The 23,196-nt window shown below is 38.2% G+C and overlaps 13 protein-coding genes across 13 annotated transcripts; 5 read left to right on the forward strand and 8 right to left on the reverse strand. All coding sequences in view use genetic code 12, as the record gives it.

Annotated features, from left to right (window-relative positions):
• Positions 1-97: 97 nt before the first annotated feature.
• Positions 98-661, reverse strand: CORT_0F00210 (Pex4 peroxisomal ubiquitin conjugating enzyme; the record flags this gene model as incomplete). The annotated part of the gene is made up of 1 exon (XM_003870331.1): positions 98-661. The coding sequence occupies one exon, from the start codon at positions 659-661 to the stop codon at positions 98-100; it is 564 nt and encodes a 187-aa protein (XP_003870380.1).
• Positions 662-1,454: 793 nt separating this feature from the next.
• On the reverse strand, positions 1,455-2,837 carry CORT_0F00220 (Pga4 predicted GPI-anchored cell surface protein; the record flags this gene model as incomplete). The annotated part of the gene is made up of 1 exon (XM_003870332.1): positions 1,455-2,837. One exon carries the CDS (start codon positions 2,835-2,837, stop codon positions 1,455-1,457), a length of 1,383 nt encoding a protein of 460 aa, XP_003870381.1.
• Positions 2,838-4,507: 1,670 nt separating this feature from the next.
• On the forward strand, positions 4,508-5,824 carry CORT_0F00230 (Apm1 protein; the record flags this gene model as incomplete). Its single annotated transcript, XM_003870333.1, has 1 exon — positions 4,508-5,824. One exon carries the CDS (start codon positions 4,508-4,510, stop codon positions 5,822-5,824), a length of 1,317 nt encoding a protein of 438 aa, XP_003870382.1.
• A 157-nt stretch (positions 5,825-5,981) lies between these two features.
• Positions 5,982-7,757, reverse strand: CORT_0F00240 (Ilv3 dihydroxyacid dehydratase; the record flags this gene model as incomplete). The annotated part of the gene is made up of 1 exon (XM_003870334.1): positions 5,982-7,757. The coding sequence occupies one exon, from the start codon at positions 7,755-7,757 to the stop codon at positions 5,982-5,984; it is 1,776 nt and encodes a 591-aa protein (XP_003870383.1).
• Positions 7,758-8,221: 464 nt separating this feature from the next.
• On the reverse strand, positions 8,222-9,598 carry CORT_0F00250 (Rpn5 COP9 signalosome component; the record flags this gene model as incomplete). The annotated part of the gene is made up of 1 exon (XM_003870335.1): positions 8,222-9,598. One exon carries the CDS (start codon positions 9,596-9,598, stop codon positions 8,222-8,224), a length of 1,377 nt encoding a protein of 458 aa, XP_003870384.1.
• Positions 9,599-9,748: 150 nt separating this feature from the next.
• On the forward strand, positions 9,749-12,685 carry CORT_0F00260 (Prp22 RNA-dependent ATPase; the record flags this gene model as incomplete). The annotated part of the gene is made up of 1 exon (XM_003870336.1): positions 9,749-12,685. One exon carries the CDS (start codon positions 9,749-9,751, stop codon positions 12,683-12,685), a length of 2,937 nt encoding a protein of 978 aa, XP_003870385.1.
• Positions 12,686-13,094: 409 nt separating this feature from the next.
• Positions 13,095-15,809, forward strand: CORT_0F00270 (hypothetical protein; the record flags this gene model as incomplete). Its single annotated transcript, XM_003870337.1, has 1 exon — positions 13,095-15,809. One exon carries the CDS (start codon positions 13,095-13,097, stop codon positions 15,807-15,809), a length of 2,715 nt encoding a protein of 904 aa, XP_003870386.1.
• Positions 15,810-15,833: 24 nt separating this feature from the next.
• Positions 15,834-17,216, reverse strand: CORT_0F00280 (Pri1 protein; the record flags this gene model as incomplete). Its single annotated transcript, XM_003870338.1, has 1 exon — positions 15,834-17,216. The coding sequence occupies one exon, from the start codon at positions 17,214-17,216 to the stop codon at positions 15,834-15,836; it is 1,383 nt and encodes a 460-aa protein (XP_003870387.1).
• A 254-nt stretch (positions 17,217-17,470) lies between these two features.
• CORT_0F00290 (Sqt1 protein) lies at positions 17,471-18,757 on the reverse strand (the record flags this gene model as incomplete). The annotated part of the gene is made up of 1 exon (XM_003870339.1): positions 17,471-18,757. One exon carries the CDS (start codon positions 18,755-18,757, stop codon positions 17,471-17,473), a length of 1,287 nt encoding a protein of 428 aa, XP_003870388.1.
• Positions 18,758-19,549: 792 nt separating this feature from the next.
• On the forward strand, positions 19,550-20,554 carry CORT_0F00300 (Rer2 protein; the record flags this gene model as incomplete). The annotated part of the gene is made up of 1 exon (XM_003870340.1): positions 19,550-20,554. One exon carries the CDS (start codon positions 19,550-19,552, stop codon positions 20,552-20,554), a length of 1,005 nt encoding a protein of 334 aa, XP_003870389.1.
• Positions 20,555-20,762: 208 nt separating this feature from the next.
• Positions 20,763-21,674, forward strand: CORT_0F00310 (His1 ATP phosphoribosyl transferase; the record flags this gene model as incomplete). Its single annotated transcript, XM_003870341.1, has 1 exon — positions 20,763-21,674. The coding sequence occupies one exon, from the start codon at positions 20,763-20,765 to the stop codon at positions 21,672-21,674; it is 912 nt and encodes a 303-aa protein (XP_003870390.1).
• Positions 21,675-21,695: 21 nt separating this feature from the next.
• On the reverse strand, positions 21,696-22,280 carry CORT_0F00320 (Pre1 beta 4 subunit of the 20S proteasome; the record flags this gene model as incomplete). The annotated part of the gene is made up of 1 exon (XM_003870342.1): positions 21,696-22,280. One exon carries the CDS (start codon positions 22,278-22,280, stop codon positions 21,696-21,698), a length of 585 nt encoding a protein of 194 aa, XP_003870391.1.
• Positions 22,281-22,410: 130 nt separating this feature from the next.
• Positions 22,411-23,124, reverse strand: CORT_0F00330 (Rib5 riboflavin synthase; the record flags this gene model as incomplete). Its single annotated transcript, XM_003870343.1, has 1 exon — positions 22,411-23,124. One exon carries the CDS (start codon positions 23,122-23,124, stop codon positions 22,411-22,413), a length of 714 nt encoding a protein of 237 aa, XP_003870392.1.
• Positions 23,125-23,196: the final 72 nt, after the last annotated feature.

Consider the following 23,196-nt stretch of genomic DNA (forward strand, 5'->3'; position numbering starts at 1 on the left):
TGAACTTATAGAAATGCAAATTCAAAAAACTCTTACAATAAATTTGTAGCCTTTTCATTATTCATTTCAAATCTATAAAAACCTTTTTTTCTTTTCACTAATTACATTTCACCCCAGATACATCTCTAATTAAACACCTCAGTTTTTTATCCATTTGACTCAAAGTACTTAAATTCAATTGATAAAAATTACCACACTTCCAAATTTCAAACTGCACCAAACTCTCAAATGCAACTTTATCTGATCTATATAAATTAGCAGCATCAATATTCAAGGGGGAGTCAGGTTCAGGATTATCCAAAAGTTGTAAAATTGCAATGACAAGGTTTTCCAAATTCCAAGCGGGACTCCACTGCGATTTCAACACATCAAGACATATTTCACCAGTCTGAAAATTGATATTGGGATGGATTATCGGAGTAACGAATTTGATAGTCGGAGGTTGTTGGGGGTAATTGGTAGGTACGTCAATAGCTAGTTTCCATACACCTCCATAGTAGAAAGAGGAATCTTGTTTACTTGGCTTGGCAATAGTTGCTTGCCAGTGGAGTAATGAGTCATCGGTTGCTGGAGCTAGTTGCATTATTTGATGATTGTTGGTGTGTGGTGGTTGTTTCTTGTATAAACTGTATTCTTTGATTAAACGTTTTTCAGCAGACATACGAGAAAAATCTTGAATTGTGAGTGTGTGTGCAAGTTAACAAGTGTGGTTATCTATGAATATATATATATATATATATATATATATTAAACGGTGGTTAGTGGTGGAAAAAGATTGCGATGATTAGTTGATGCTGTAGTAGATGCTTTATATGTTTGGTATTTTATACTTCACTATTTATATATCCGTTTCAACATGGAATAAAAATGTGCATGTGAGAAAAAAATTGTTGTCATTCAAAAAAAAATTGGCTCTAACAATACGCAGTGCAACAAAGACAAGACAACACAAGACGGAGTTCAACTAACAAAACATCGGACGTAAACAAAAAACCAAAAACCGAAAAATAAAAAAATGCGGGGGGAGGGGAAGATGTATAAAAATTTCCAATGCGAACTGGTAGCAACAAGAACAACAACATATGAGGCCTCGGTTCAATAGAAGTACTTCTTCTTAGCTATTGGATCTTGCAATTTCAAAGGGATTTTCCTAAACTTAATAAGGGGTGGGAGAGGTTCCCCCAATTTGAGTTATTTTAATCACTGACATTGTCATCGATTCTAGAAAAACTGTTGACGAAAAAAACCGTTGAGAAAGATTCCCACAATTTAATTCATGATGCTTAAAACGCACAAAATCAAATGGACCGAGGATCCCTTCGCTATGCAAATTTTATTTTTGTCACGTAATGAAACAATGGTTCTATCTGTAATTACAACCAAACTCAAACTAGGTATGTATTTTTAAACAAATTGTATAGAATTATAAAAAACAACGTATAGTAGTAAAGCTTCTAAACGGCTATGAAACCAGCAATTAAAGCCAAGAGCCCAACAACACTAGTTACCGAAGTAGCAGCAACAACAACACCTTCATTCTCCTTTGATCCTGAGGATGTACTAGAAGAAGAAGATACACTAGACGATGCACTCGACAGTTGAGCAGTAGTAGCAGTGGAGGCAGCAGAATGAGTTGAAGCACCAATAGTACTAGTATAATTACCTGAATCATCAACATCATTATTTCCGTTACAATTACCTTGAACATAAGCGTCGAATCCATGTCCTGTAGGTTCTGCTAATCCTTTAACGTATTTAATAGCTCCACCTGGAGTATCTGGGATTTCTTCAGTTACATTCCAAAGTGATGATTTAGAAGGACAATTGTTACCACCGGAAGATTTTAAATATCCTCCATCACCACTTGGGTTTTCAGTCTTGTTGAATTCATTTTTCAAGTTTTTAAAATCTTGGTTTGGTGTGACATCATCACCATCTAATTTCACCAATCCGTATTCATTATCTTCTTCTGAATATTCATAAACCAATCCTCCGGAGAATACACTAGACATATCGGTAGAATAAATCGATTCAATTTCTGAAAATGGCCTTGGCTTCTTTGCATTACATCCAAATTCTGAAAAAAACAATGGGACGGTGAAGTTTTTAAAATCCTTCAATTCTTGTGAATATTGTGAAGTAGTCATACTAGCATCTCCACACCATGAATAATCATTTATACCATACATGTCAATTCTTGCCAATTCATCATCACCACAATTGAAATATAATCCCGAACTCAATCTATATTCATCAACACTAGCAGCTGAATATCCAACAGGAATAGTTCTAAAACCTCTATTCTTGATAAAAGTTTTCAAATCTCTAACTACTGCTTTAACATAAGGAGCAGCATCCAATGAAGCGCCATCGTTAATAACTTCATTTCCAGCAAAGAAACCCAAAGTATTATTATATTGAGCAAATAGTTGTGCTGAAGCAAATACTTCTTGTAAATAATCAGAATTGTAAGAACATTCAGCATTAGATCTAGTAATTGATGAATGTGGAGTATTTACATCCAATATAACATAGATACCAGCCTCAGCTAATCTATCCATACATTCATCATGGTCTTTAGTATTATCAACTGAATACACTCTAACTGTATTGATTCCTAGTTCTTGGAAGTATGGAATGTCACGTTCACAAACATCAGTATCTGCTAGTGGATCTTCTAATTCCGAAGATCCTCCGGGTTGGTAGTCAACACCTCTAATATAGAAACGTTCGTTTGTTTCAGTGTTCCAAAATGCATTACCACGTACTTCAATAGCAGGGATGGCCAAAGCAGCTGTAACAAGGGATATATAAGTAAGTATTGATTTGAATAACATTGGGTACCTTCAAAACAGTATATATAAAACGAGTGTAAAAGGGTGTGTTGACGTAGGGTAAAGTTATATATATTGGAACGGAAAATTTTTTTTATTAATTTGTTTTGATTTTGGGAAGTGGAGTGGTGATGGTGGTGGTCTTGTTTATTATTTCGCTAAATGTAACAAAAAAGGATTTGCGCGTATTGGGGATATGCACATGACAGGTATTAATATCATGGTACTCATATTACATCTAATGGATTATATGAGGTGTCAGCGGTAATTTAATCAAGTGGTGCTACTTTTGTATATTAAGAACATCAGGGTTGTCAGATATTACTATTCTCGATTTGACAGTTTTGTCAGGTGGTTTTTTTGAAGTATTATTAACGTACATGTAACATGAAGCATCTCTTTGTCAGATTGAGAAGAACGAAAAGGGTTCATTTCTATCAACTCTGTTCGAATCCATCTACCAAGCCTATCGCATATATACATGTGGTATATAGTAAAGTATACCTAATGTGGAGTACTAAAGCCACTCTTCTCTCTCGTACTTCGTAAACTCATACTAGTAATAAACGAGGGTTAAATGTTATTCCATATTGTTCTATAGAGAGAGAATAAAACAATAACGCGACAAAAACAATAAACAAACAATAAACAAATAATAAACAATAAGGTAAAAAGAAAATTACATACAAGAACGCGACAAAGAAAGAAACGCAACATTGTAACAAGGTCGTGCGTATGATAACAATTATCAAACCACTTTGTAGCTACCAATTGCCTTCACACAGCTTCGTCCCTACCTTCTGGAGCTATGGACATTTCGTGGGGTTTTGATGGTTGTTACATACTTCAAACCACTTCCATAGTATATATTGAGCGATATATCAAAAAATTTTATAGTCTGTTATACCTTCAATATGTGTTGTCTGTGGCGTCATTGGTTTCAATTTTGCAACAAATCTGCTGCCAAAAACCTTACAACCATTACCATCACGGCTCAACCCACATATCACCATCAAGTGATTATATATAACATCTCTGACTGCTTTATCCAGCTACTTTACAAAGTACTTGTACAATATGTACTACATAGTTCTGTCCACACTATTTTTCAGTTGGTTAATATTAGTCTTCTTCTCAAGGTTACAAGCACATAGTGCTACCTTAATACAAGTGGATTGAACATCAGGCTATTGGACTTACTGATAAATTGGTAACCTGAACACCCTACCAAGTGTCAGCTGCACCGCAGTATATAAATACTAAAATTAGCAATGAACAAGGTGCCTCTAATGCAGAGATAGAGAAAGATAGAGAGAGATAGAGAGAGCTAGAGAGATAGATAGAGAGAGAGCTAGAGAGAGAGCTAGAGAGAGAGCTAGAGAGAGAGATAGAGAGAAAGAGAAGGCAGGCTTTATATTTCCCTACAAAAACAGCTTTAGAAATAAAAACCTCCTACATATCATAGTATACCCAACTTCAATAGCCAAACTTTCACTCGTTTGTCATGTTGCAATCTTAAAACAATAGTGGTCTCGTCGTTGGCAACTGCGCTACCAAAGCGAATTATTTCATGCGGTGTTCGAATTTTTTCTTCATCAACAACAACAACAACGACAATCTAGATCATAGTCCGTTCATCTAAATCAATCCACTATCCCCCTTAGCTCACCACTATGGCTTCACAAATACATTTTCTAGACATTAAGGGCAAACCATTACTATCCCGTGACTACAAAGGAGACATCCCATCCAACACAATTGAAAAATTCCCCCTTTTATTATTGGATTTGGAAAATACTATAGATGATGGGGAATACAAACCATTCATTAACCATCAGGGGATAAACTACGTCTTTATCAATCACAATAACTTGTATATTTGTGCATTAACGAGGAAAAATGAAAATATAATGACGATAATCATTTTCCTATCGAAATTAGTTGAAGTTTTGACCCAGTATTTTAAATCATTAGAAGAAGAAAGTATAAGGGATAATTTTGTTATAATATATGAATTGCTTGATGAAATGATGGATTTCGGAATCCCGCAGACTACTGATACCAAGATCTTGAAAGAGTACATCACTCAGGATTACTACTCCTTGATCAAGACTACACCATCACATTTAGTTGCTCCTCCTAATGCTGTAACCAATGCAGTAAGTTGGAGAAAAGATGGTATCAGTTACAAAAAGAATGAAGCATTTTTGGATGTGGTTGAAAGTATCAATATGTTGATTTCACCTCAAGGTAAAGTCCTAAACAGTGAGATTCTTGGAGAAATTAAAATCAAAAGTCATTTGAGTGGAATGCCTGACTTGCGTTTAGGACTCAACGATAAAGGTCTTTTCACAAGCAATGATGAATCCTCAACCACCGAAGGTAAAAGTGTTGAAATGGAAGATATCAAATTCCATCAATGTGTTCGATTATCAAAATTTGAAAATGAAAAAATTATCACATTTATCCCACCAGATGGTGAATTCACCCTAATGTCATATCGTTTATCATCAGCTCAATTCCTAACTAAACCCTTAATGTTGGTCAATTGTAAAACCAAGATACATAAACATTCCCGAATTGAAATCAACTGTACCATAAGAGCACAAATCAAAAAGAAATCAACAGCAAATAACGTTGAAGTAATTATACCCATTCCCGATGATGCCGATACACCCAAGACTGAAACTGAATATGGATCAGTTAAATGGATCCCTGAGAAATCTTGCCTCGTTTGGAAATTGAAAACTTTCCCTGGAGGTAAACAATTTGCCATGAGGGCTGAATTAGGATTACCCGCAGTGAACGATTCTGAAACAGTGTTGAGTAAGAAGCCAATTAAAGTGAATTTCTCAATTCCTTATTTCACCACTAGTGGAATCCAAGTGAGATATTTAAGAATCAATGAGCCAAAATTACAATATCAATCATACCCTTGGGTTAGGTACATTACAAAATCAGGAGAAGACTACATAGTAAGGACAAGATAAGATCCTAATCATAACCGTAAAAAAGTGTATTGATCCATTCTTGGATATTAATGTATATACTTTGGAATTAAACAATGTCTTTCATATAGACAATAAATAAAGACACACTCAGTGTCCACTTACAATAATCACATTCTCTCTTTTTTTTTTTTTTCTTCTAAAGATCAGTAACACATCCTTTTGAAGCATCACTAACCAACTTCGCATACTTGAACAAAGTTCCTCTCTTGTATCTTGGCTCAGGTGGAGTCCATTTTTCTCTTCTCTTGGCCAATTCTTCCTCCGAAACCAACAAATCAATAATATTATTCTCAGCATCAATAACAATTTCATCACCATCTTCAACAAGTCCAATAGGTCCACCTTCAGCAGCTTCTGGAACAACATGTCCAATCAAGAACCCATGAGATCCACCAGAAAATCTACCATCAGTGATTAAGGCAACATCTTGTCCTAATCCATAACCCATCAAAGCACTTGAAGGTTTCAACATTTCTGGCATACCTGGTCCACCTTTTGGTCCTTCGTATCTGATAACACAAACAGTTTTCTCTCCCTTTTTAATTTCTCCTGCTTCTAAAGCAGTAATAAATGCATATTCTTCATCGAAGACTCTGGCTTTACCTTTGAAATAAGTTCCTTCTTTACCAGTGATTTTAGCAACAGCTGATCCTGGGGCTAAAGTCCCCTTCAAGATTTGTAAATGACCACTTGGTTTCAATGGGTTTGAAATTGGATGAATGATATCTTGATCTGCTGGTAAGCCTGGTAAATCAGCCAAGTTTTCAGTAATAGTCTTTCCAGTAACAGTCAATTGTGATCCATCAAGTAATCCTTCTTCTACCAAGTACTTCATAACTGCTGGGGTACCTCCTTTAGCTTGTAAGTCAGCCATAACGTACTTACCAGATGGTTTGAAATCAGCAAGTAATGGAGTAGAGTCACTGATTCTTTGGAAATCGTCAACAGTAAGCTCAATGTCGAATGAGGATGCAATGGCGATCAAATGCAACACGGCGTTTGTTGAACCACCAGTGACAATGATATAGGTAATAGCATTCTCAAACGACTTCTTTGTGATAATATCCCTTGGTTTCAAATCCTTAATCAATAAATTCTTCAAAGCTTCACCAACTGATGCACATTCATTAGCCTTTTCCTTTGACACTGCTGGTGATGATGATGAATAAGGTAATGTTATTCCCATAACTTCAGCAGCTGATGCCATAGTGTTTGCCGTGTACATACCACCACAGGCACCAGGTCCAGGACATGCATGTTGAACAATATCTTGCTTCTCTTCCAAAGTGATTTGCTTTGACAAGTATTGCCCATAACTTTGGAATGCACTAATAATATCAATCTTGTCGGCAATTGCTGGATTACTCTTGCTTCCACCACAAGTTGGAGAACCTGGCAAAATGGTACCACCATAGACCATAATTGCTGGTCTATTATGTCTTCCCATGGCCATCAACACACCAGGCATGTTTTTATCACAACTTGGAATAGCAATATTACCATCATATAATTGAGCCATAGTCATAGTCTCGAACGAATCAGCAATAATCTCTCTCGACTGTAAGGAATACTTCATACCTTCAGTACCATTAGTAATACCGTCAGATACACCAATAGAATTGAACTGCATAGCTTTCAACCCAGCTTTATTTACTGAATCAGCGCACGCATTATTCAAATCCATCAAATGCATATTACATGGGTTACCTGACCACCAAACGGATCCAACACCAATTTGGGCTCTATTGAAATCCTCATCACTGAAACCAGTGGCGTAGAGCATCGCCTGGGATGCACCTTGTGATGGATCGCCAGTGACGATGGACGAATATTTGTTTAACTTCTTTTCACATCGAGTAGCACTAGATGAGAGGCTTCGTATACACCTCTGTGAAGAACACCTGAAACTCATGTTGTACCGTCGGTTGTATGAGTCAATGGGTGGGGAATTCAAAGTGGAAAAAAAAAAAACGATCTGAAAAAAAAAAGCTTTTTTTTTGGCGGGTTTATGATAGAGACAATCGGAGCGGTTCAGGCCCTTTTGTGCGACGGACCAATGATCGTTGAAAAATTAGTCATAACTGGGGGAAGAAAGTACAGAATGATTCAGCTTTGGATATCATGTTGAAAAGACCTAATTGCAGCGTGTTTTCGTGATTGATAATCAGGCTAGGCAACACCTGGAGAGATCTGGATCCCATCATCACGGAACAACTTGAACGAGAAGCTACTACTACAATAAACCAACATGACCAATACCCAAGAGCAATTCCAATAACAATCAATCTTATCCAAATCAGCCCTTTAATATGGTTCACAAATCATTCGCCACTCTTGTAACTTACAGAATCTTACATTGCCATTTTTGTATTACATCTATACTTTCTGTTTAATACCATGCATCATTTCCTCTTTGTTTATCAAATGACCAATTGAATCAACTTCTTCTAACAACTTATCCACATCAAAGCACCAATCATTTAGCAAATCGTTAATATGGTTGTCACTTGTGCGTGGGTCACTTCCTTCAACACGTTTTGTCTTGTCAAATTTCACTATACCCTTTGGTCGATTGATCTTGGCTACAATCATTCCATCATTTACAAGCTCACTTACATATTTCTCTGATTCATCAGTTGATAATTGTAAAAGGTAAGCCAATCTCTCCAATTGAATGCATTGATAAAACTTGTTGATAACACGCAAATTGTGCTCGATTATTCTCTTTTGTAAGTTTTGGTAATTCTTAGCGTCTTTGAAAATAAACGACTTTTCAAATTGATCTTTGTAAATAGATTCGATGTTTGTCCAATGAATCAACTCATCGGCGGAGAATATTTCCAACAATTTAAATACCTTCGTGGCGACATTCTTTTTGAAAACGGGATTCTTTTGGATCCTATTAATCAAGTCAATTTGGTGAGGGTCTGATGTGGAAAGAATTATATAATAGATGGTCTGCACAAGGTAATCTTTATAGCTTTCTGACTCTTGTACTAACGGAATTTCAACCAATAACAACAAATTCTTGACAATTGATATATAATCGTAATCAAACGTGTTTATATCAATCAAGTATTTCAAGTATGTCGTCTTGAACTCATCTGCTTTGTCAAAGCCTTTTAAGGTCTTTAACAAAATCTTCCTACTCAATATCTTTGCTTGGTTGTAGTCACCCTTCTGCAATGTTAGTCTAATCTGTTCCAAAATGTACTCAATTTTGTCACTAAATGGCATCAACGAATATGTCTCAACCTGCAAGTCGCACAAGATCTCGACTGCCTTGTCCAAATCATGCTTCTTGTTGAGATAAATTTCAGCTAATTGTTTTGACACAATAGCTCTCTCAACTTCAACAAAGATCTTCTTATCTGTAACTGTTCTTATCGTATCAATCACTTTCATCTTTGTTTCTAATTCCTTTTCCTTTGATTCGTCCAATTTCGACAAATTGGCAGTCACATCTTGAATAAATGCTTGGATTGAGGACTTTAATTGACCATGCTTTTTGGATAAAATGACAATCAAATCGTTTAGATAGTCCCAGTCATTATTATACACCAAGGTAGATACAATTTTGCTCAATACTCTCTTTGACGAGGCCAAATCAGAGGATTGACGTGTTTGCTTCTCCAACACCAAATACTTGTCCAACTGTTGCTTGTAGTCTGGTATCTTTTCAATGAGTGGAAATTGCTCATCTAGGGTGGCTGAAAAGTCCTTTTCCGCTTTGATGGGATCTTCTCTCGACATTATGTGCTGATTGCAATGATAAGTTGATGACAGCTTTGGGTGGCAAGAAGGTGTGGAAAAATCGAAAAACTATTTTGCGTGCGGGTCGTGCCTTATTACGAATATTTGCAGTAAAAACATTTGAAGAGATGTTAGTAGATCGAGTCACCAATGACAAGTACTCAGAATGACCAGACTAAGGCAAACCTACAGCGAGAGATAGTCAAAAAGCATTTACATCTTCAGGACGAAGAAAGTATTAGATTGACTTTGGATTTTCTTGCAGAATTACACAGGAAATCACCCTCATCATTCCAGGGATTCGATGAGTTAGTCAAGCACAATGGGGGCGAGGACTTTGATACAGCCTTTTTGAGAGAAATCTACAACTCTCTCAATTCGAGCTCATCAGAGAGTGCAAAGACCGACGCTGCTATTGCTGCTACAGATACGCTTCTCGGTAATGTGTTCGAAGGTAGAGTCATCTCCATTCGTCCCTATGGAGCGTTCATCAGATTCAACAACACCTCTGGACTTTGCCACATTTCTCAAGTATCCTATGACGGATCTAGAATAGCGCAGATAGATCTACAGCCAAATCAGAAAGTGTTTGTTAAGGTAATCAATGAAGGGCGCGATAATAAGGGGAAAATATCGCTTTCCATGAGGGGAATTAACCAGAAATCTGGGGTTGATGAGTCACAGGAAAGAAGTAAATCTAATAGAACCTGTGAGAAGAGAGTAACAAGACCGGAAACTCATTCGACTATTTCCTCAGATAAAATACACCATGAACCGGAAATTGAGACCGAGATTGAACTAAATGATGCCAGGCCATCTTTTTTGAGAAACCAAGAGTATGCGGAAACAAACCCCTCAATAAACACAATTTTGAGCATGGAAGGTGCAATGAGTAAAGCCGCCGAAAATGGATCTGATTTTGCGAGAAAATTTAGAGAGGAAAAGCTTCAAAAGGAAAAGGAAAAGAATAAAGCTAGCCACCAACGAATAGATCCCCTTGCAGAAAAGGACAAGACTGAAAAGGTGATATCAGAGTGGAAAGCATCTCACAAACTCAGCTCCTTTCAAAACCCTACGAAGCGTTCCATTGAAGAGCAGAAAAAGTCACTTCCGGTGTACGACATGCGAGGCGATCTTATTCAACTGATTAGAGATAACCAGTTTATTGTCATCGTTGGTGAAACCGGTTCAGGAAAAACTACTCAAATAGTGCAGTACATTTACGAAGAGGGATTAAATGTAATCAATGGAGAATCAAAAATAATCGGCTGTACACAGCCAAGGCGTGTGGCAGCCACATCAGTAGCTAAAAGAGTGTCCGAAGAGGTAGGTTGTGATCTTGGCGATGAAGTAGGATACAATGTTCGATTCGATGATAAAACTACACTCAAGACAAAGATAAAATACATGACTGATGGTATGTTGGAAAGGGAGGCTCTTACGGATCCAGAAATGAGCAAGTATGCGGTGATAATGTTGGACGAGGCACATGAGAGGACAATTGCCACCGATGTACTATTTGCTTTGTTAAAAAAGGCAGCACTTACAAATCCGAATTTGAAGATAATTGTCACTTCAGCTACTTTGGATTCTGATAAGTTTTCCGTGTTTTTCAATGAGTGTCCAATTTTGAACATTCCTGGTAGAACTTACCCCGTGGAGGTGCTATACACAAAAGAGCCAGAGATGGATTACTTATCAGCGGCTTTGGATACAGTTATGCAAATACACATTTCGGAACCTAGTGGAGATATATTGGTGTTTTTGACTGGACAGGAGGAGATTGACACTAGTTGCGAAGTACTTGCCGAACGAGTGAAGGTGTTGGGAGATGTAGCCTCTGAGCTTATTATCTTACCTGTCTACTCAGCATTACCAGCCGAAATGCAAACCAAGATATTTGAGCCCACGCCGCCAGGATCGCGGAAGGTAATTTTGGCAACAAACATCGCCGAGACATCAATTACAATCGATGGTATATACTACGTCGTTGACCCAGGATACGTCAAATTGAATGCTTATGATTCTAAACTGGGAATGGACACACTAAAGATATCTCCCATTAGCAAAGCTCAAGCCAATCAACGAAGCGGAAGAGCCGGTAGAACTGGACCAGGAAAATGTTACCGCTTGTACACTGAGCAGTCGTATACCAATGAAATGCTTCCAAATACAATACCCGAAATACAGAGACAAAACTTGTCGCATACAATCCTAATGTTGAAGGCAATTGGTATCAAAGATGTTATCCAGTTTGAGTTTATGGACCCTCCTTCAAAAAATTCAATGATGACTTCGTTGGAAGATCTTTACATGTTGGAAGCGTTGGATGATGATGGAGAACTAACTCCTCTAGGACGGAAAATGGCTGATTTTCCCATGGAGCCTGCACTTGCGAAAACACTCATCAAGTCGGTTGATTTAAACTGTACAGAAGAGATTTTAACCATTGTTGCTATGCTCTCTGTGCAAACCATTTTCCATCGACCGAAGGATAGGCAAAATCTTGCTGATCAGCGTAAGGCAAGATTCCACTCTACCAAGGGTGACCACTTGACCTTGCTTAATGTATATAACCGTTGGTGTGCAAGTAAGTACAATAAAGATTGGTGTCGAGATAATTTCATACAGGAGAGGAGTATGCGACACGCTAAGGAAGTTCGGAAGCAACTTCAAACAATAATGACAAAACACAAGTATTCAGTGAACTCATGTGGCCCTGATCTAGATGCAGTTAGGAAAACTTTATGCTGCGGTTACTTTAAAAACGTAGCTAAACGTGACTCCGGCGAGGGCTATAAAACTTTATCAAAGAACGAAACGGTTTATCTACATCCGTCTTCAAGTCAGTTTGGAAAGAATCCTGAATATTTATTGTACCATGCAATTGTTATGACCTCGCGTGAATACATGCATCATGTCACCGTCATTGATCCCGAATGGCTTTGTGAATTTGCTCCAAAGTATTTTAAACTAGCTGATCCTCACAGTCAAGCCAGAAAGAAGCAAAAGATTGTACCATTAGAATCGTTTGGAAATCGTAACCAAAAGAAACCATTGGGATGGTGGCCAGGTCAGAAAAAATAAATAGTGTGGTGAAAGTAGGTCCCGGCGATAAATTAAAAATACTTTGTCGGCTCAAAAGGGAGCCTTTTTGCCCGAAAAATAAAAGGGTCCAGGTAGTAGTATTTTGTAAATAACTCCTTGGGGAATAGAAACAATATAGATGTATTCTCATAGTGACGCTCTACGTGCAACGTCACAATTACTATGCTATGTTTCCTGAAGCGTTCAATGTGCCCAAAAGTCGTTTCTCTTTTCTCGGTTAGTATTGCGCTTTGCTACCTTCCGTTGTTGGCTAAGAAAAAGTGGAGATCTCAAGATAAAACCTTTTTTTCCATGTGTCAAAATTCAGACATATTATCACGCTACAAACAACAAGCACCTAGAATTGTTTCTATCTAGAGCAAACAGGTGTAGCTTTATCAAATTGACCATGTTTATCCTGGACGCTTTAAAGTCAGCAAGGTATGCACAAGATGCAGTGAGCGAAAAGGTTAGACTATACCTGACGGCGTCTATTATCTCACCTGTTGGTGTGAAACCACTTCGAAGGAGCTACTCCATTTCAGAACCAATCCCTGATACTGAAAACAATGGGACTTCCATACTTGAATGTGTGCCTTTGGAGACCGATAAAAAGGGAAACTTTTATGACTCATCGACTGGACGTATAGTAGTTCTAAAGGGTATAAATATGGATGCACAAATGAAATTACCAGTCGAACCGTACATGCCATCGTATAAAGGTGACTCTACAAATCCGAGTGATGTGTTTTTCGAAGGAGATACAGTGTCATTCGTAGGGAGACCGTTTCCTTTGGAAGATGCTAGGCTGCACTTTGAAAGAATCAAGAGTTGGGGTTACAATACAATCCGATACTTGTTAACCTGGGAGGCTGTTGAACATGAAGGGCCAGGGAAGTACGACCAAAAATTTGCTGACTACACATTGGAGATATTGAAAATTATTGGAGAAGTAGGTGGATTGTATGTTTTCCTTGAGTTTCATCAGGATGTATGGTCTAGGTTTTCAGGAGGTAGTGGCGCACCCATGTGGACATTCTACGCTGCTGGACTTGATCCTAAGAAATTCACTCTTGCTGACTCAGCAATTCTTCACAACGAACCTAGATTTCGTGATGGTACTGACACATACCACAAAATGTTGTGGACCTCAAACTACAAACGGTTGGCTCCGTTAGTCATGTTCACCATGTTTTTTGCGGGTAAGTACTATTTTCCGAATTTGATAATGAATGGGGAAAACATACAGGACTACTTGCAAAATCATTTTTTGGGGTCTGTTGAATTTATATGGAAACAAGTATGCGAGGGTGTACCCGAATTGATCAATAATGGAACAATATTAGGTTTTGAATCAATGAATGAGCCCAACTGTGGTTTAATAGGGTATCCTGATATTGGCCAATTGCCAGATTTCCAGCAATTACGTGTAGGCACTACCCCAACTGCTTTTCAATCAATGAGACTTGGAATGGGATTTGCATGCGAGGTTGATGAGTATAGGATAACAGTAACTGGTCCTAGGAAGTATGGTACAAAAATAGTAGATCCGAAAGGTGCCAGGGCATGGCTAACACCAGAAGATGCTAAAGTTATTGATGAGCATTATGGATTCAAGAGGGGTGAAAAATGGGAGTTGGGAACTTGTATATTCGCCGAGCAAGGAATATGGAGCTGGCCACAGATTGCGGGAGATATGGCGACAATGACGCAAGAGCAGAGACTAGATATTAGCTCGAAATGTGTGGTCTTGGAGCCTCACTTTTTTAGCAAGCCAATGCCGCAACATAAGTACGAACCGCACCATACCAAAGTGGATACTCATATGTTTGTTAATCTTCATTTTGCTGATCACATTGTCAAGTTTAAAGAGCTTATTCGTAAATACAGACAAGATGCATTTGTTATGCTTCTGACACCGGTTTTGGAAGAGCCACCCCATTTGAAAAATGACAAGAGAAACATCATCGATGACAAGGTGATCTATTGTCCACACTATTACGATGGCTTATCCTTGATGCACAAGAGCTGGAATTTCAAGTTCAATGTTGACACTTTGGGGATTATGAGAGGTGTTTATTTGAACCCTGTCCTCGGTATCGTCTTTGGAGGACGGGCTATTCGTAACTGCTTTCAAAAACAATTTTGTGAAATGAGGCGAGAGTGCAATGAGTACTTAGGACAGATTCCTATACTTATGTCAGAAACTGGAATGCCATTTGATATGGATGACAAACGATCCTACAGGAACGGAAAGTACATTTCACAGACTGCCGCGATGGATGCTTTGTGCAATGCATTGGAAAGTGCCAACATGTCGCATACGTTCTGGTGTTATGATAGTTGCAATAACCATAAATATGGAGACAACTGGAATAATGAAGATTTTTCGTTTTGGTCGCCTGATGATCGAAATTTGACATTTGAAGATGAATGTGAAACTCCTGAAATTAGAAACGAAACCGAGAGTGAACGTAGTCGAGTTAGGACAGCTAGAGCAATCAGGAAAGCAAATAGAAAATTAAAGAGAGCAGCTAAAATGGGTCGCTCTGGGTCAGTCGATAGCACTGCGTCGGCGACGTCAACCACGTCAACATCTTCAGGTGATGGTTACACTGACACCGAATCTGATTCAACATCACTGTCTTCTGTTATTTCATCAACAAGCTCAAATGTGTATCGTCGGCAATATGGAAAGTGCTACCCTTCCCCAGATGGCGTTAGAGCCGCTGGTGCAGTTATCAGACCATATTTGATGGCGTCCTTAGGTCGCATGGTTGCCACAGAGTTTGATATCAAAGCAGTAAAGTTATCACTTCAAATTGTTGTTGATAAGTCAGATCCAAGAGTTGAAACCACGCCTACCATCATTTTTGTGCCAAAGTGGCATTTCCCATTCTTGGACTACGGTGACGTTTTTTTGACGTCGGGGTACATCAAATACAACGAGGAGTTGCAATACATTGAATGGTATCATTGTAATGATCCATCCTTGGGTGAAAAGGAGAACCCGACTGCAAACGAAAAGAATTCCACTGAAACTATCATTATAAAAAATAATAGCGGTTCATTAGAGGATGCTAAAACCATTGAGGATAGGAAATTGGGATGTACAATCAGTTAGGTAGATATTTATTAAAGTAGACATTCAGAACTCATAAGGATCAGAATCCAACTCTCTCTTGCCATTCTTCATCTCTGTTTTTACCAAATCACCCACGTGCTTTTTGAATAAATCAACATATGGTTTGAGACTAGTTTTATCCCATGCAGGGACATTTACATCATCGATATCACCACTTCCATTTTGTTCATATTCGTCAAGCTCCGTAAGTAGTTGTTTCAAATTTGGCGCCGTAGTAGGATTAAACCCATATGCATCATCCAGCGCAACTCCCGAAATACTCTTTTTTGGATCAAATGGTACACAGACATTACCTGTTCCAGGATGCACACAGAATGGGGACTTTAACAAATGGATAATTTGTCTAGAAACCTCAATATCCAATCTTGGATAAAGGAAATAGATGATAATTTCCTTCTTTGCATCCAGTAATGAGGCAACCTGACTGTTTGATTTTAACACTTTTGCTGCAACTGTATTCAAATCCTCCCATTTATCTTTAGATGTCGACATTTTGCACTCTCCTTGCCACTTTTTCTTCAATTCTGCTTGTAATTCCTTGTTTGGCATAAAACTTAAAAGTTCATCCACTTGTTTCCAACTTTTTGAATCCAGTTCAGTGTTTGGATCGGTATACCACGGGTCTTGATCTTCCAAAATGATTTCAATAAATCTCTTCTTCATAATTTCAAAGCTTCTTTCAACATGAGGATGGAATGGTTTCCTCACGTGAAAACCTTTTGAACCCTTTGCATGCTTTCCACCTAAAACATCAAGATACTCCACAATTGATCTTCTACTATTCTCATCCAACTCTCTTGCCCTTTTGTCGCTGACCCAGCAATGGGCACCTCTACGTCCAGAGAACACCCATACCATATGTTGGAAGCCAAAATCCTGCCTCAAACAATCTTCAATTATGGTTGACCCAACTTGAATAAATTTCCAACATTTACAACAAATATCTGTCCCCTGACAGCAAGTTCTAATTTCATCGTAATCCGTCAAATCGATATCAAACACCAACTCTTTACTCACAGGTTTCAAAGCTTGTTTGGGTAGGTTGTATCTTTCCTTTGGTGCAACTTTATACACAGCTCCAATTTCGAAACGCGTTGGGTTGGCACTAATGACTGCCTTTTTGAACTCATCCACGTTGCTGTAAGAGTTGTAACGCTTGTATGCCGTGCTTCTATACTCATATGCAAACTCCCTCATAGTAAAGTCCTTTGTGGGTTTTGGTGAATGACTTGTCCAAGTGAATATATACTTGAATGGTAACAAGCGCTGGTAATAGAACTGCATATCCACCTCACTAGGCATAGCTGACTGTTTAACTTTGGTGCCGCTTTCAGAGCTATTAGAACACAGGGTGTTATCACCTGTTGCTAGTGGCGCTGGTGACATTGTGGTTAAGTTGAGAAATCTAGAGCAAATGTTTGGATGTGCAACAAAAGTTTGATAAAGAAAACAAATTTGATAGACGCGTTTAGTGCACAAAAAATTGAGTTGCAATTGCACGAATTGAGCGCTTGAGAGTTAGTTCCTCTTTACCTTAATTCCTTAGAGCATCGACGTTGACGTTTATTTTATGGCACCAAAAAATCTGCCTATTCTACAGTGAATGTCGAGGAGAGACGTTTTTGGTCCAGTAATCAAATCTAATCTGTTACAAATAATAATGAAACACCCTCGTCACCTGCAGTAGCCACTTTCTTACCATTTTCCAAGATCGCAAAATCTAAAATTCCCATGTTATGACCAACACCAACAAAGGCTTCTTCTCCTGTACGTGAATCCCACTTGTAAATTTTACCATTCATTGAAGATCCAATCAAGAATGGAGTATCGTCAATGAACTCCAACTTCGTAATTGCATCATCGACCTTCAAGTTCTTTCTCAATCTCCATTGTTGTGTGTCGAATAATAATACATCACCTGATACAAGACCAACTGCTAGTAAGTTGATATTTTTGTTTTTGCACCAGCACAATGCCTCAATTGACAATTCAGCAACATCCTCCACATTGTCCAAGGTCTTGACAGATGTCAATATTTTACCAGTGTCGTTATTTATAATTGAAAGTTGTCCGTCTCTTCCTCCAGCTGCAATCACATGTCCATAATGTTTAATTGTGACCCAAGGGCTTTCCACTCCTTTGAAATCATCATGCGGTTGTAATTTGTAGTTGACGGCACCAGTGAAACAATTCCAGTTCACCACAGTTCCATCTTCAGATATCGAAACCAAAGTCAAGTCATTTTCATCTTTACCAGGAATGAAAACGGCTCCATTACATTCCAAGGTGTGGCTGAACCCCGACATTATTTGGACCAACAGTTTAGTCTCTTCATCAATTTGGTATACCCATATAGAACCATCATTTGCTCCGAAAGCAAAGTAGTTTAATGCAGGGTGAACGGTGATGAACAAGACTTCCCCTACTTCGTTCAATTCGCCAAATTTATTCCATTTTTCGCCTCCTTTGCTTGCTTTGAATACTTGCACAAGTCCGTTCATATCTGCAGTTATTAGATACTTTCCATCGTTTGTGAAACCACCTGAAATAACACTCTCCCCGTGACCTTGTATTTCTCCCACAAATTTTGGTGGTTGAGAATGAGTGGTCCAAAGATATGCAACGTTGTCTCCACCACCAGTTAAAACCATAGGTAACTTAGGATGAGCAAAAATGGTAAAAACGCTGTCTTGATGCTTATCGAAATAAGACCAGGAGTTGTTTGACATATCAATTTCCAATGTCTCATGTTCATGTTCACCTTCGTCGTCGTTTATTTCCATATCGTCTGGGTGTGGTTGAGCTGCACGATCATCATCGTAGACCTCTTCACCAACTTCATTGACGTCAATGAACTCCTCTTCGTTGGGTTGCTCTTCATCAACTGGTGGGATCTCTGATGTGTCGTAGTTTTCCTGTGCTGACATAGCGGTTGTTACTATGAAGAAAGGTTTTGCTTATTGTAGTCGTCTTACTAATTGAGATTTTGAAAAGAGAAGAGAGAGATGAGTTACACAAAATCTTTAAGCCATATTTTTGCCTTCATGGAGAAATTAGCTTACAAGACATTATCACTCTCAAGGGACCAAAGTAATGCACTAGATTTAGTGATACAAATCTCTTACACTAGATGGATGAATTTGAAATTTATTTCATAAGCTATTTCCATTTTAACAATTATACGAAATTTTGCACGTAAATTGAAATATGTGCTACTTGAAAATAATAATGATCAATACATGCTTTTAAAAGTACTACATACTAAGCTAAACGGCGAATTCAGGTATTTCTTTTATTCATATTTGCCAATAATCGCAGCCTCGACATCTAGAGTATATTCAATTATACCTAGGATAAGACACCTTCCAATTAGCAGCTGGTAGCTTTCTTACCTCCTTGGTTAGTTAAAAGGAAAAAAAAAATCCTGAATTGTACGTATTACGTGCTTATTCAAAGAGAATTGAAAAAGTAACACCAACAAAGAGGTCCATATTTACAAAGCAACAACAAACGCACATAACCCACCTGCATATCTCTTCAGAAGTTACTACAGCATAATATATTCATAATATATTCATAATCTTAACTACATTTTAAACGCATTTTCAACACCTTCTCGGCAAACATTCGATCCTTGCATACTCATCATTTGCATATCTCAGCGCTAACCACTTTATTCATCATATTGCACTAATCCAAAGCATCCCACTATCACAAGTATGTCTGATTGGGTCTCCACATTTCCTGGATATAAACATGTTTTATCTTCGGGTAAAAAGTTTTTCGGCAGGGTAATACAAACGGGCCCTGTGCCACAACATGTTGGAATTATAATGGACGGGAATAGACGATATGCTCGAAATCACAAAATTGAGATTAAGGAGGGACATAGTATGGGGTTCAACACAATGGCTAATATCTTAGAGTTGCTTTACGAGTGTGGTGTCAAAGTAGCAACAGTATATGCATTTTCAATTGAAAATTTCAACCGAACTAGTTACGAGATAAAATGGTTGATGGATTTGGCCAAGTCGAAATTTACACAAATTAATCAAAATGGATTGCTTTGCGAAGAATATGGAGTGCGAATAAAATTGATTGGCAATTTGAAACTATTGCCTCCAGATGTGTTGCAGATTTTACGTGAAACGGAGGAAATTACAAAAAATAACACTAGGGCAGTTTTGAATGTTTGTTTTCCCTATACATCTAGAGACGAAATGACTTACGCTGTAAAGAGTATCGTTAGCGGGAGCACTAGGGAAAGGATCATAGTTAATGAAGACACATTAGCACGTCATCTTTATACCGGAAGCCAGCCACCTTTGGATCTTTTAGTAAGGACATCAGGAACATATAGATTATCAGACTTTTTGTTATGGCAGTGTGTCTCCCCTGACTGTGCTGTTGTTTTTGTTGAAAAGTTGTGGCCTGAGTTCAGACCATTGGATATGTTAAAGATTTTAATAAATTGGAGCTTCAATAAGTATTGGTATGGCAATTCGAGTGGTCACGGCTTAAACCCAAGGACAGTAAGAGAAATGGAGAGGGACGCTGACATGGAGCTTTTAAGTCTGACTTCACACGTTGGATTCGAAAGAAGGGAATTTGATGATGACGACGACGAGGATACAGATGTTAGTAGTCAATTGGGTACGGAGGAGGAAACCATGACGTCAGAAGATGACGTTGACGCTAAAGTAAATACGAAGTTAGCACAATAATAGATAGATATTAATAGCGCTAGAAGATTTTCCTTTGATATCCCGACGGGATATACTCTATTGTTCAATTTTTCAACACATCACGTGGACCCTTTGAGTCACCGCAGACGTTTTTTTTTTTTTTTCCACAATCTGAAAATTCCTCAAATTTTGCACCTTTTAGTAGGTAACACATTACTTATAACACAGCCCTTTATCACCATCTAATATGGACTTAGTCAATCACTTAACTGACCGTTTGCTATTTGCTGTCCCAAAAAAGGGAAGATTGTATGAAAAGTGTTGCCAGCTTCTAGGTGGTGCTGATATTCAATTTAGAAGATCACCAAGATTGGACATTGCACTTTCGACAAATTTGCCTATCGCGTTAATTTTCCTCCCAGCAGCTGACATTCCAGTATTTGTTGGCGAAGGTAATTGTGATTTGGGTATTACTGGAATGGATCAAGTTATGGAGTCAGACCAATTTGAAAATATCGAAGATTTATTGGATTTGAAATTTGGCACATGTAAGCTTCAAGTTCAAGTACCAGAGAAGGGAGAATACAATAACCCAGGGGATCTCATTGGTAAAAAGATAGTTTCTAGCTTTACTAAATTAGCTACTGATTATTTCGAGGATTTGAAAGCAAGTGCTAAAAGTGATGCAACTATAAATGTGAGGTATGTTGGCGGATCAGTCGAAGCATCTTGTGCCTTGGGTGTAGCCGATGCAATTGTTGATTTAGTTGAGAGTGGAGAAACTATGAAAGCAGCTGGATTGAAAGCCATTGGAACGATATTAACCACATCAGCCCACTTATTTTCATCAAAAAAACCAAGATATCCTGAACTTGTAAATACTATTAAGGAGAGATTGGAAGGTGTTTTGGCAGCCCAAGAGTTTGTGTTGTGCAATTACAATGCCCCAAAATCAATCATGGCTGATTGTTTGAAAATCACCCCAGGTAAAAGAGCCGCCACTGTGTCCACGTTGGATAAACATTCACCAGAGGAAGAGGACTGGGTTGCTATATCGTCTATGGTTTCGAAGAAAAAGATTGGAAACGTTATGGATGACTTGAAAAAAGCCGGTGCTAGTGATATATTAGTCTTGGATATCTCAAATTGTAGAGTATAGTGTAAATATAGATTAAATTACTTATTCTATTTTCCTTATACCATCTTTGTCCACCACTTTTACATACACACCTTTGAAATCAATAGGCATTCTTGTTTGTAACTCTTTTATGCACATGTCCATCAACCTTAATCCATCATCGATGTTCATATCCTTTCTGTAGTGTTTATCCAATAATGACATTGCATAGAAAGCAGCATACCCGTGGGCTCCATATGGCAACTCCACCTGCGTTCCCAAGTAATCTATATAGTTCAACGATGGCTTATCTGTCTTAGTGTCATACCCAGCAATTAAACAATTGACTTGGTATGGTTTACGTGATCTTATTGAAGTAGCCAACTGGTTTCTGACATACGACGCAGTTGCCTTTGGTGACATTTCGACGTCATCTTCACGCATTGAATATAATTGAATATTTGCTTGAACGTACTCGGCAAATTGTATAGTGTCACCCGCTTCTCCAGTGAATGCAATCAAGTTGTGGGCATTGAGATGTCTTGTTTTGTCGTCATTATCTTTTAAAATGGATATCCCTCTAGTTGCAGCTTTTGAAGTGGCAATCAATGTCGCATCTGATACTCTTATACCTAATATGATATCCATGTTTGCGTTGTGTAAAGTGGCGTTGTAGTAGGTGTTGTGCTCAAAGGTCTCGGTTTTTTTGCCTCTCGGATTTTTGAAAAAATTGGTTGACAATATCAATTTCTATACACGACGATATACACACAACTTTCTATTTAATCAACTCCTTCACCTTCTTTTCAACAATTGATGTGATTAACGCATTCAAAGCACTATCATTCTTGTCAATTTGCGCCTTCAAGTTAAGCTCAACTTGCTTTTCAATAAGCTTACCGGTGAGGTCCACTTCGATATTTACGGTGTCACCAATTTCCTTTTTTGCTAAGATAACCTTTTCCTGACTGTAGCTTATCAACATGATAGAGAATTGTGCTTTTGAGTCATCGACTGAAGTTACTGTCAACGAGGTTCCGTCAATGGCAATAAATCCCTTGTGCACAATGTAATTGATAAACTCCTTGTCTCTGAGCTCGAATGTGAATGTAATTGCGTTTCCGTCTGGCTTTTTACCAACAATTGTTGCAATTGTATCAACATGGCCTTGTACGACGTGGCCACCTAACCTGACATCACTTGTCACAGCTCTTTCTAAATTCACCTTGGAGTCTTTTGACAATGAGCCCAAATTGGTTTTGCGCAAGGTTTCAGGAGCAACTCCCACTTTGAAGAGAGTCTTAGCGGCATCAAAGTCTGTCACAGTTAAGCAAACACCATTGGTTGAAATTGAGTCCCCAAGATGAACATCTTCTAATATGGGTGAACAGTCGGTAATCGTGATGGAAACACCATTGCCTCCAGAGGAGGAGTTGTCTTGCCCAACGTACTCAGCAACTGTTCCTATAGTTTCGACGAGTCCAGTAAACATTGGGGGTGGGTTGTCCAGAAAGTGAGGTGGTAATGAAGAAGTGAGTAAAAAGATTACAAATGTTCGAAAAAT

Source organism: Candida orthopsilosis, assembly GCF_000315875.1.
Source record: "Candida orthopsilosis Co 90-125, chromosome 6 draft sequence".
NCBI classification, from domain to species: Eukaryota; Fungi; Ascomycota; class Pichiomycetes; order Serinales; family Debaryomycetaceae; genus Lodderomyces; species Lodderomyces orthopsilosis.